General features: G+C 43.2%; 1 protein-coding gene across 1 annotated transcript; it reads left to right on the top strand.

Moving 5' to 3' along the window:
• Positions 1-967: 967 nt before the first annotated feature.
• aln (divergent protein kinase domain 1C) lies at positions 968-11,479 on the top strand. Its single transcript, XM_080277919.1, has 3 exons — positions 968-1,180; positions 2,464-2,673; positions 10,655-11,479. Exons 1-3 carry the CDS (start codon positions 968-970, stop codon positions 11,477-11,479), a joined length of 1,248 nt encoding a protein of 415 aa, XP_080134045.1.
• The last annotated feature ends 1,264 nt before the right edge of the window (positions 11,480-12,743 follow it).

The following is a 12,743-nucleotide window of genomic DNA, read 5'->3' as shown; positions in this document are numbered from 1 at the left end:
GGCCTCACAAGTTACCTGTACTGTTTGGGCATGATGGCACACCCTTGTTGCCTATGGTGTCTCCTGGTTGAAGAGTCCATAGAACTTTTCATGTTGCAGTGCCCGAAACTCCACTTCCTCTACACATTTTGGTGTTACTTTCTGGCATCTCTGGGAGTTTTCAACATGTCTTTTCATTCTTCCTGAGGGGAGGTGATGTCGACCCTCAGTTTTGATAATACATCATGCAGTACACGTCTGACATCATCCGTAAATTTAGGCAGCTCTCCTCCATCAAACTTGAGGTCCTTATTAATATGCATCGGAAGGGCATTGGACCATCATTTTGGCCATATTCCCCAACCTCACAAGCAGCCATTCCTATATTACCCCTTCCAGGTTGTAGATGTTCAAGGGTATGCAACTGTATTCCAGTACTTTATGTTTACAGGTAGATGATCAGCCTGTTTACCTTGGTGGTCATACATGATCTCTTAGGGATCTAACTCATATGTCACTAGGTTATGTTGGGTGTTCTGTCCACTAGATGACCAAATCTGACAATCTTCATATGTTAATTATGCTGCATGCTAATCTTGCTTAACACAGCAACCAGTTAATGAAAGACGATTTGATTTGATTCATTTTTCTTTTTCAGGGATGGTGGAGTTAAGCTGTTGTAACACCTGAACTTGCAGATGAGGACTAAGATTGTTTACTGAATTTCAGTATGATATGATATTCACTGATAGATCAGTGCTCTTGTTTGTCTGTGTTAAGTGCTTTTGAGAACTTGAAATTAATTCAAGAAAGCAGACTAACTGAAGTTGACCAGGCTAGTGTGGACATATAAGCATGTACCATATACCAGAATAAAGTATTGAGCAAGTGAAACTTACGAACAATGTGTCTCCTCTCCTTCTTTATGTGCTGTCATTTAAGCTTAAAGACGAATATAATTTAAGGAGGGCCTGTTTAGAACAGAGAGATGAAAATAACATTTTTTCTTCCTTGCTGTATTGCGAGGTTTATTGAAGATATCATTATGAACAAACGTAAGCGAAGGAAATGTATGTTTTGGACTGGTGTTGTGGTAAGCATCACAATGGTGGTAGCGGTGGTGGCTGTGAGGGATATGCTGCTTGCCTCCAGTCTCATCTGCACCACCTCCGACATCATCAGTAACCACATCACACCATTGGTATGTGTGCTGCCAGACCAGAATGGTACACTAAGTTGTTTTTATACGTTGCCTCTTTTGATGTTCATGTTTACTATGGATCATTTCAACCAGAGGATTTCATATGTATTTTATTCTTGCTGCTACTAGACACTCTTACTTAATTTAAGGAGAGTCTCCAAGTAGTAAAGAGGTTGATGAGGACTTTATCAAACCCTTTGATAGGAACAGAGTCTTCTGTGCAAAAGTAAATTATCTGGAGATAACAAGAATACTGTATTATGAAATATATACTTTGACTAGAGGGGATAAGTCCACAGTAAGCTACAGAAAAAAATCTCATTTTTTATATTTCATTTCTGTCGTTAAAGCTGATTTGCCACTTTCCTTCAGTTGACAGTACTAGTTGCATGGAGAAATATGTTATTCCTTAGAAAATATCTGTGACTTGCGGACAATACAGTACTTACTTGATGAGGTAATATAAACTTTTTTTTAAAGTCTTGAGTGCTCTGACATAGTTCTCATTTGTATCAAGCTGAAACTAGATGTTTTTTAAAACTTTGGAGTAACCTCTCATACTGAAAGTACAAAGGCTGTATTGAACCCATCGAGTTGAAAACATCTCCCCTAAACTGAATAATGTTAGCTGGTGATAGGAGAAATAAAATATAAATGATGTCAAGTTGAAGGAGCTAATGTATGATATTATGAAGGCACCGTAACGTGTCTAAATCTTTCAGTCTGATGATGCACAGGATATTGTCATTTTATTCTTGCAGTTTCCAGACTACTGATTTAGTTTTGGGGGGATCTTTTTGAACTGGAGAAGCTAGATATAGTATTTACTTACTCCATTATGACAAGAGGTCTCCCAGAAGCTGACTGCAGTTATCTGTAAGCAGCAAGAATAAATCAGTAAAACATGTCACTGGATTTAAAGAGTTAATACTACCTGCAGTGTTAGCAATACAATAGCCACATTGTAATTTTATTTAGAGTTCTGATAGAGAGGAAGCTGCTTTGTTATGGTTTAGTGTAAATCACTTTTATTGTATAGCGTCATTTTCATTTTCATTGTTTTCCTTCCCTTGTTGTAATGCGATGTCCTCTTAATTTTATTATTGTTGCTACCAGGCTATTTTATGTGAGAGACTTGTTGTATATAAGGGTTAGGTACAGCCTTCCTTAATTCCTGCACTACTGGGATGCCTTCTGTAACTGAATGTAATTGTATGGAGGTAGCAGAAATAAACTAAAGAAGGCATGATTGGATTCAAGCGATGATTATACTGTACTTGCAGTGTGCAGAGACCAGTTCGGGCAGCAGTCATGAACTTTGTTGGGAGTTGTGTGTTGATGATGTGGCATCGAGGATCTCCTGCCACACCTTTCACCTCAACAAGCCAGCTGTGTTCACCCTTGACAGTGGGAATAAGAAGGTCATCAAATCAGCCATCAAGCTAGAGGACCATAAGATTCCTGGAGAGGAGGTGTCTGGGGAGGAGGAAGAGGTGGGTCATAATATAATTAGTCCTCACTGAATCCTTTGAGTCCAGGGATATCATTTTCAGTTTATTAGTGCTATCTCATGACAGTTATATTCAGCTTAGGATGGACTCTTTAACCCCTTAACCGCTGGCATGTCGGAGGTGGTTCATGCACGTCCCGCGGGGTTAATCGCACTCAGACTGACTTTTTAAAAATATTTGCCAAAAATCAGTTATTAGTCCTAGAATATTATAATTACATATGCTTATGGCACATACCCTCAGCTTTCTCCTGGGATGTTTGTTGAGCCTTCATTGACTACCGTAGGACTTGTGGAGACTTCTGAGGTTGGGTAATGAAGTCTCCACTTTACACTTCCCGACACCCCGTAATATGATTACCACAGTCTGATATTATCACTAGAAACACTCTTCTATGAATTTCAAGTACAGTAATCCCTCCAATATCCGACGTAATAGAGCCATAGGCAGGTCCGGATAGTGGTCCTGTCCGGATATTGGGCCCCAGCTTATGGACTTGTACTTATGGACCCTAACTCAGAAAAACACCTATACAACTCCCTCTGGACATGCATAGCACCTATTTAAGACCCAGATCACACCAATAAGGGACATAAAAGACTGAAATAAATGCAAAAGAAGCAAAAAATGGGGGTTTTGAGGTAGGTTCATACAATCTTCAACATTCTGGGTACTTACAAGTCCCTGGCTCCTGGACTGGTAGTTATGGACCCTAACCTAGCCTAACTCAGAAAAACACCTCCCTACTGCACATGCATAGCACCTAAGACACAGCATATTCACACCAATAAGGGACATAAAAGAGTGAAATGAGGTGTTTGAGGTAAGTATAGTATGGAAAATACAGTAGAGTACTGTATGAAACATTCTGCCTACTTACAGCAAGTCCATGGCCATCTCAATGAATAACCGCCTCCTCTCAGACTCTGACAGTAAGAAGGATTTCCTGAAGCACTTGCAGTACACTGTTCATGAAGTCTTGCACGAACTTAGTCGTTCGCACTCAGAAGTCCATTCTCTTCACAGTGCGCACTCTTGTCTAACTTATGATCCATTGTAACTTAATAAGTGTTGCACTCTGCACTTTAAGTCTTCCTACTCTTATAACCATTTTCTAAACCAAAAACACACAAGTTTATTTACGTTAAATTTAGTCCAAAAATTGTGTGTCTTTTCACTCACAACTGTAAATCCTTAACACAACACACTGTTTTTTTCACTGCACAACACTGTAAATTCCCGTGTGGTCTAGTGGAGAAGATCTTGGCGTCTATTCACTGTCAGAGTCTGAGAGTATCGCTGGCAGGTGACCTAGGGGTGCGTCGCTGGGTCGTGGTGATGGCTTACCCACTGCAGACGACTCTGAAGACAGACGCAAACTCACGTCGAGCGGTGACTCCACCATGGCTGATGTGCTGGGATGTGGCTCGGAGCGTGAGGGCCTGTCTTGGGGAGGCAACGGAGTGGAGCCAGGGCTGGGCACAGTGGGGGTCAGGGGCCTGAAAAAACTGTCAGTGGTTGATTGACGCAAGGAACGATGATTCTGATGATTAATGACGCACTGCCTGAAAGCACGCACTTCCGCCACAAGTCCCAAGGGCCCCATCTCCCTGTCGCAGTCCGGGTGTTCCAGGTAGTCCGGAACGAACTCTAGGTGTTCCCGGAGTGTGCTCAGCTTGGGGATGGCTGAAGTTGTGTCATGCTGAGAGGAGTCCGCATAATCGTCTCCATCCTTATCGGAATCTTCAAGCTGGGTACTGATACCTGCAATTGAAGATGCGATCTTGATATCAGACAGGGTCTGATACTCAGGATCACCTTCATCGTCATCCAACCACTCATGCACGTCGTCCACATCAACATCGTCGCCATGCGTACGTAGACGTGCATGGAAGTCATCCATGTCAAAACCTAGGAAATTGTACTCCACATTCATTTCGAGAAGCAGACGAGACCAACCATTTTCTAGAGTCTTGACAGGGATTTCCTTCCATGCACTGGCCCAGTTGTAGATTGCAGACTTGATGTTGTAGTGGAGAAGGTTTTCCAAAGTCCGTTGGCCTCGCGTGTCCCGTCCCTCCCTGTCCTCGTCCTCGTCCTCGAGAACAACCATCACCTCGTCCAGGAACTTCCTTTGGTACAGCCTCTTCGTTGCCACGATCATTTCTTGGTCCATTGGTTGGATGAGAGCAGTCGTATTAGGTGGCAGAAACATGCACCTAATGTGGCCATTCTCAGCCATCAAGTACTTGTCGCACGGGTGGGCAGGTGCCAGGGCCTTTACCTGGTCGCGTGGGATTCCCAGTTTCCCCGTCTGGTAATGTATGACCTCCTTGACGAAATGGCGGTGGAACCAGTCTTTGAAGATCTGGGCTGTAAACCATGCCTTCAGAGAATGGTGCCAGATGACAGGAAGGACATCCATCACCCCATGAAGACACCGAGGCTGCTTTGCGCAGCCAACAATAACGGGCTTAAGCCGGTGCATGCCGTTAGCATTGGCACAACACAAAGCAGATATCCGTTCCTTGGAGAGCTTGCGGCCAGGTACACACTTCTCCGTCTCCTCGGCTAGAGTGTTCGTTGGCAAAGAGTGATAGAATAAACCAGTTTCATCAGCGTTGTAGACTTGACCGAAAGTGAGGCCCTCCCTGTTGATCAAGCCCTTCACCTTGTGCTGAGACTCGTCAACTCCATCCTCGTTAGCGTCCAACGCTTTCGCCATGAGCCTTACAGTTGGTAAGGCCATGCCGTAACTTGAACGCGAAGAGCCAACCCTTGGATGCCTTGAAGTCTAGGGCGTCGTGAAGCCTGGTGAACTTCTCAGCAGCAGCCTTCAGCTCCGTACCACGTACCATCACACCAGCAGCACGTTGCTGTCGATACCAAATCAACGTGGAGCGGTCGACTTCAGCAAACTTGTGAGTAAACATCACCTTCCTCTCCACGTTGCGTTTGCTTCTCGACGAGAAGTCAGTCGTGTACTGCATGAGTTTGTCTCGGGACCTCTTAATATAAAAAAAAGTAGATCGGGCCAGGTTGAACTCGTGGAGGATGTGTGAAGAAGACCACCCCGCATCTACTTTCTCCAGTATCTCCTGCTTCTTCTCCAGAGTCAACACCACTCTCTTCCTCTTCTCAGGCGGCGGGGCCATCATCATCACACACGAAGGAGAGGCACTTGAGCAGCAGGAGTGCCTGCAGCAGGTAAGGCACAAGCACAAAAGCGAGCACGTGGGCAGCCATGACGACGAGCGTTCACTCGCGATGAGAGACAGGTGGAAAGTGGGAAGTATGCAGGGGCGCTCTAGCGGACGTCGGAGGAATGACGTGCCACAATAAAGCTGTCCCGCACCCCACGCACCAAGTTCAAATTACGGGCGGGATTTTTTTTGGGGGGGGGGGGGAGGGGGGGGGGTATTGGATCCCGGGACGATTATGTCCGGTTAGTGGGGATGTTCGGATACTGGGCGTTCGGATATTAGAGGGATTACTTTTAGAATCCATACTCCAAAAAAAAATGCTGTGAAAGCAATGTAAATTACGAGTGCGTACGAGCTTCCCACCCGTGCTTGTTCCCTGCTGGTATTCTGTCATTTATTAGTCATAAACACACTCACACTTTATAATCCTAGTACTTTATTACACTTGTGTATATATATATATATATATATATATATATATATATATATATATATATACACAGTATTTATCCATAAGTTTCCTTCAGTACTAGTAGTTTATTTTCACTCCAGGCATTCACTTTCTTGTTCAGTGAACTAGTGTGGAGAGCGAAGCTTTCACTTTCACTGTCATTACTCCAAGTATTTGTTCTCATATTCTTATATAACTAATCATTTACATTTCTGTTTACATTTTCTGTTTTATTTACATTATTTACATTTCCATTTTATTTACACTATGTTATTCACTGTCACATGCAGTAACTTATAATACTAGTTTCCACTGTTCAATTATATTTACATCCATTGCTTTCACTTGCTATTTACACATTATTTACATTTCCACTTGCACTGTTTTAGAAGTGCTTCAGGCTGTGGTAATGAAAAAAAGCCGGGTACACAGTGGGGAACCTGGCACTCAGCACACTGCCAAGAGGTGCGTTTCTGCTCAGGCGTGCGTCTGGTGGTATGTGCACACACCTGGCACCTGTGGATCGCAGCCATCTTCTTTGTTGTGGCAGGCATTTGCACCAGTCAGTGCCGATCCATGTACGCCCTCTGCTCAAGTCTGTCAGGAAGTCTAACGGAATGGCGCCTTGGAGCTGTTGCTGTCACCCCACCATACTTCACAAGCAGCTGCTGAACACAAGTCCTTCTCAGGGAGAATGACTTTGATGGCTTTACCTTCATCTTGTACAGGATCAAGGCGTTCAGCATCATCATGTCAATGAGATGCAGAAACACTTTCCTGTACCACCTAGTATTCTTCCTGAGGCAGTCGATCTCTCCAATCATCATGTCGGACTTGTCCACCAGCGCATGTTGATAATGTAGTCAATGACAGCATCAGGTTTCATAACAGGTTCGCCTGTCCTGCGGTTGACCTTCCCACTGTCTTGGAGTTCCCCCTTGTGTACGGTGGTGAGCATGTGGACAACTCCCTTGTCATGCCACCGTATTGCCAGCATCTTCTCAGACTTGCGTAGGTGCATGTCTTCCTGCCGCGAAGTTCCTGCCTCGGTGAATTTGGGGAAATGGGCACGATTACTCTTGACAGTGCCGCAGGACCTGATGCCGTGCTCTGAAAGGTATTTAGCAAGTTTCGGTGCTGTATAATAGCACATGATTCCCACCAAAATACCTTTCAAGCAGCACTTTCACTACACAGCCTGAGAAGCCAAGGGGGTGTGTTTTGTCCAGATCAACAGTGCTGGCTGAATAGTGTAGATGACGAAGTCAAGGATGTACCCCGTCTTACAGTCACATAGTACAAAGAACTTGATTCCAAACCGATGACATTTGCTTGGAATGTACTGTTCAAACCTCAGACGTCCTGTGAACAGAACCAAGGATTCATCTTGACAACCTTCTGAAATGGTTGGAAGAATGACATATTTATCCCTCATTCTGTTCAGAATCTCCCAGATCTTCCAGAGTGAGTCAGTCTGGGAAGGTACATCGTTGTTGGTGAAGTGCAGGTTTCCCATAATGTTACAGAAGCGATCTCTGGCCATGTACTTATTGAAGGTGGGTGAGGGTAGTAAAGGGTCCATGGACCAGTAATCTTCCAACCCATGCATCCTTGAATGGGGCATGAGAAGCATGAGGGCGAAGAACACTTACAGTTCCTGCACTCCAAGCACTGTCCACTGTTGCATTTTCACTGCACCTGCACCACTTGCAGCACGTTGTGACTCGTACCTGTTGGTCTCATCACATATGTGCTGCATGAATTCGTCATCAAGGAAGACCAAAAGGTAGTCCACACACTCAGCATCCTCGTCAAGAGTGAAGGCAGGCTGTATCCCAGAGGAACTCTCGTTGAAGTGGAGTTGTTCCAGGACGAAATCGGAACCTTCCGTCCACATGAGGGCGTCCAGGGTTCCCTCTCGTGGCGGTGTAGGCTGGGTGAGGGCGGCTATGAGGCAGACTGGGCTGTTTCAAGGTCACTCCGACTGACCCTGGGTTGCCGTGTACCACTAGCAGCCCTTACTCTAGAAGCTAGTCTACTTTTACGATGAGTAAGGGATTTACCTTGTTCCCTATGGCCTGCCTCCACAGTTGGTGCTGGTGGAGACTCCATTGACGGAGACTCAGGAGAAATGTCGGTTGAAGAGGTGGAAGATATTAGTGAAGTTGGGCTGGGAGAGCGGAGAGGTGATTCACCTCGGGACACATGGCGGGCTGGGTCATACGGGGCCATTGTTCCAGGGCTAACCCGCCTCCTTTTCACTCCCTTCCCAAATTCCTTCCCTTGCTGCACTAGGGGCTCCTTTGCCTTGGAACCAGGATGAACTTGGGACACTGAAGCACTCGTACTGGCAGTTTCTGTCACCATTTCCTCCCCAGTCTCATCACACGATTCACCCAAAAAATCAAAGTCACTATCCATCATTATCATCGATAAATCAGCCAGTTCACATTCAACAGCAGAGTCACTTAGTTCTTTACCCCTTCCCACACGAAGTTTAGTAGGGGTAGAGGTCACAGGGCCCTTTGCAGTGGGCACAGAAGCGGCGGAAATGGAGGGGCGCGAATCTGGCATAGTTTCACATCGAAAGTTGACAATAAACTGAATGACGTGGCGTATATGGGCAGGCAAGGGTTGACAATGTCAATATGGTGACAACTGATAATTTATATGCTATGAAATAATTGGCAGGAAATCTAGACAGTACATAATAAATTAGGTAGTTCCAGGTGAATGTAAATATCACTTAGGCTTCTCCCTTCCTTTCTTATATATATATTTTTATTACAAGAATAGGTCATACGGCATATTTCAAGGGGAAATAAGCAGGGAAAATTAGTGAACGAGTGCAAATGGAGTGTTGCCAGGTGATAATTAGCCAATTCCAGGTGTATGGCACGATCAGTTACCTTTTTTCTTTTATATATATATTTTGTATAAGAATAGGGCATAGGGCTCATTTCAGTGGATGAAATCAGTGGAAAAATCCAGACAAGATTTGTGTAGCGCGGCACGGCCGGGCAAGCAGAAGGAAAGGGTAATGGAGGGGAGGTAGGGAGGGGAGTCGAGAATGAGGAAAAATGGCTAAATTGTCAACGATGGATGGGAGCACAGATGACATTAGCAGCGCTGACTATTGTTGGACACTGCCAGTACTGATAGATGATACAAGTCACCACTTGAAAGCCTGGATGAATTCAAAATAACACAGAATCACATAAGTGATGCCCCGCAGTATGATCCATTGTGCCTGAGCATCACGAAAGTGACGCCCCGCGGTTAAGGGGTTAGACTGAAAGGGAAAGATGCAGTCTTAATGCTGTACGGTATAGCCTAAATCTCCTAAGAGTATGAGAGACCTTTCCAAAGCTGAAAAATCATCTGAAATTAGCAGGAAAAACCAAAAGCAAGGTCACCTGGATTTAAGGGGTAAAAAAAATTTTATTTTCAATTCACAGCATCCAGGGAAGTGTTTTTCATCGTATTCCTGTCGTCTTCAGAGAGTTTTCTTTAACTTAGATCTGTAGTAATGAAGGAGTTCATTAAGGATTAATAACCCATCCAGTTTGAAAAGTTTTCTCCAAGCTCCATAAAATTATCTGGATATTGAAAGAAAAAACAGATACCAGGTAATCAGCTTGAAGGGGTTGACCCGTTCAGTCTGATGACGTGTTTTAGCCTTGTCACCAGACAATTTAGCTGACCCTAGAAGAGGCTTTTTGAACTGATGGGGTTAAATATAGCCGTCAGAAGCCTTTGCACTACCAAAGCATTCCTCTAAGCTGAGTAAAATTGTCTAGAGGTATCAAGAATAGCTAAGTCATTAAAACATGTCATTCTAATAAGGAGGTTAAGTGACTCCAGTGAGTCATTTCCTCCCACTGAGTAAAATCATCTAGCATTAACTGAAGACAATACTAGCTAGAGTTGTCCTGACCATGAGAAGGTTAATGGTAACATTAGGAACACCTCGGCCCATATGACTCACAACTAGTTGAGTAATGTTGTCAGGCATTGTCTAGAATATAAGAGAAGATGCAACCATGAGCAAGTGCTGCATGTGATTCATTGTAAAGTTATTTTGAAGCCGGAAGTGAGAGATTTTTGTCTTTTTAATGCCACAGTTATGAACCAGAAGTGAAAATCATAGTTCTTGCACTTACAGTAACATTTTACCTGCATACATCTCAGACTTTAAATGAGGACTGATGGTGTTAGGTCATTCATATAACTGTCCATTATGCACATAAGTTTGTCAATGTGATGCCTGTATTGTATCTCACTCTTTACCCCTTTTTCATAATTGCAGGTATATTGGAAGTCAAAATCAGATCAAAAGTATCTTCCCAGTAAAGAAGACTTTATCAGCATGGTGAATATTTATGTAAAGAACTTTATTGGCAATGATATTAGCTCTGATGTTATCAACAAACTTGTCAATCTTTCCAAACTTTACCAGGGTCAGAAGGAATCTCTGGACTGTCACAGAAACTTCTGGCTCTTGTTGGAAGATCATGAATTTTTAACATCAGTCATATTTGAGAAATTGAGAATATTCCCCAGCATCCTGGGGACATGTGGAACCTACTATGCCATGCAGTACTTTGAGCCACTGACGAAGAATGCAATGCGGCCTTTCAAGCTGACGTGGCGGAACCGCATCTGGAAGGCATTGGACATACTGCGTTACATCAGCCACCTAGAGAGCATGTGGAGAGAGCCCCTGCACCTCTGTGATGTTAAGCATGATCACTTTGGTTGGGACCATGAAGGAAACCTAGTCTTCCTAGACCTGGATGCTGTTATGCCAGAGAGCTCACTTTTGCGCACCATGGAGAGCACCCCACACTGTGCTGATAATGATGACTGCTCTTACTTTGACTGCAAGGGCCGCTGTCACCTGAGGACCTCCAAGTGTGAACTGGAGCGCACCAACACCAACCTGCAGGTAGTGTGTGACAAAGTGTTCCTGGGTAACATGGAGGGCTTCTTCTCCCTGTATGGACTACTGGTTTCTCAAGAAACAACCGAGGAGTTGGTGGAGGCCTTGGAACTCTGTAAAACTAACCGTGGCATGACTGTGGATGGCATGATGGACGTTCTCACAAGGGCTTCCAATGCACTGATGTACTAATGCTGGTGAGGGAACATATGAAGAACTTAACAGTGGAATAATGTGTATAGGACTAGTATGTAATTTACAATGACTACCAGTATCTTAATTTGTGTCCTCATGTATCCAGCCTTTCTGTCGTCTGAGTCCTCATTTCATTCATAATTCAAGATGGTTACAATTGTAAGTTCAGTTTTTATAGATGTGTTGTGCTTTATTTTATTTTAATTATACTGTGTACATATTTAATTATCATTCATCATTCATTCATCATAACATATATGTGAGTAAGATTACCTGGTTTGAAACAGTGTCCATGCTTTCTTCTTTCTGAACAATAATAACTGGTTCATACAGTACCGTAATTTCCTGTGTTACAATATTTACGTTTTTATATGAGTTTTGAAACCTCGTCTTCTTGAATTAACATAATGAGGCTTTTACCCCACCACCTCCTATTTGCATTGCAGCCCAGGAAGGGAGGGAAATGATTTCAGCTGACACTTTCTAATTTAGGGTGTATCATATGATCATGCTCACAGCATTTAAAATTAGTACTTTCCTAGTACATATTTGCTAATAATTTTCTCAATCAAGACGTGCAGTAGGAAAGACTGTTATGTTTTGCCATTTGTAAATAATCTCCAGTTAAAAGTGGGAAGGCAAATGTTTCTGTTACAACATGGGAAACAGGATTAGAATATGATGGTGATAGTCATTAATGTTCATGGGTGCAGCTGTGGTTTTAATTACACTTGTTATAGCAGTGCCAATTAAAAAGGTGTTGATTACTTTTGAAAAAAATGATAAAAGGGAAGTTAGTCATAGGTAAATAGGTCTGGTGCAGATTCATCACAGCAAAATGTTATTGTTGTTTTTTAAATAGTGATATAAGGGAAGCTAGAGGTAGGTAAACAGGTCTGGTCTATATTTATCACGGGGAAATATTGTTGAAATTTCCTTTGTATTGTAATTTATTTTGGTAAAGAAGGTCTTCACAATGTCATCTTTATTAATGTTTGTTTAGTTATGAAGTCCACAGTGACTGAAAAATTGCTTCTTAAAGTTGTAATGATTTCTAAAACGGTGATTTGAGTTTCTAAAATTTATAATATTAGCTGTATGGATGAAGCTGTTGTTGTTTAACACATCCCTAGTTTATGATGAGGACTGCTTCTGCTCTTCCACAACCCGTTTGACATACCGTAGAAAAACCCTTGTTGTTGCTGATACATTATACTAGAAGGGAGTCTCAAATGTTAAGAAATGCTGTAGGCATACAGCA

Source organism: Coenobita brevimanus, chromosome 71 (assembly GCF_032717465.1).
Source record: "Coenobita brevimanus isolate Jiangsu-jjx chromosome 71, ASM3271746v2, whole genome shotgun sequence".
NCBI classification, from domain to species: Eukaryota; Metazoa; Arthropoda; class Malacostraca; order Decapoda; family Coenobitidae; genus Coenobita; species Coenobita brevimanus.
This window is presented reverse-complemented; position numbering and strand designations above follow the sequence as displayed.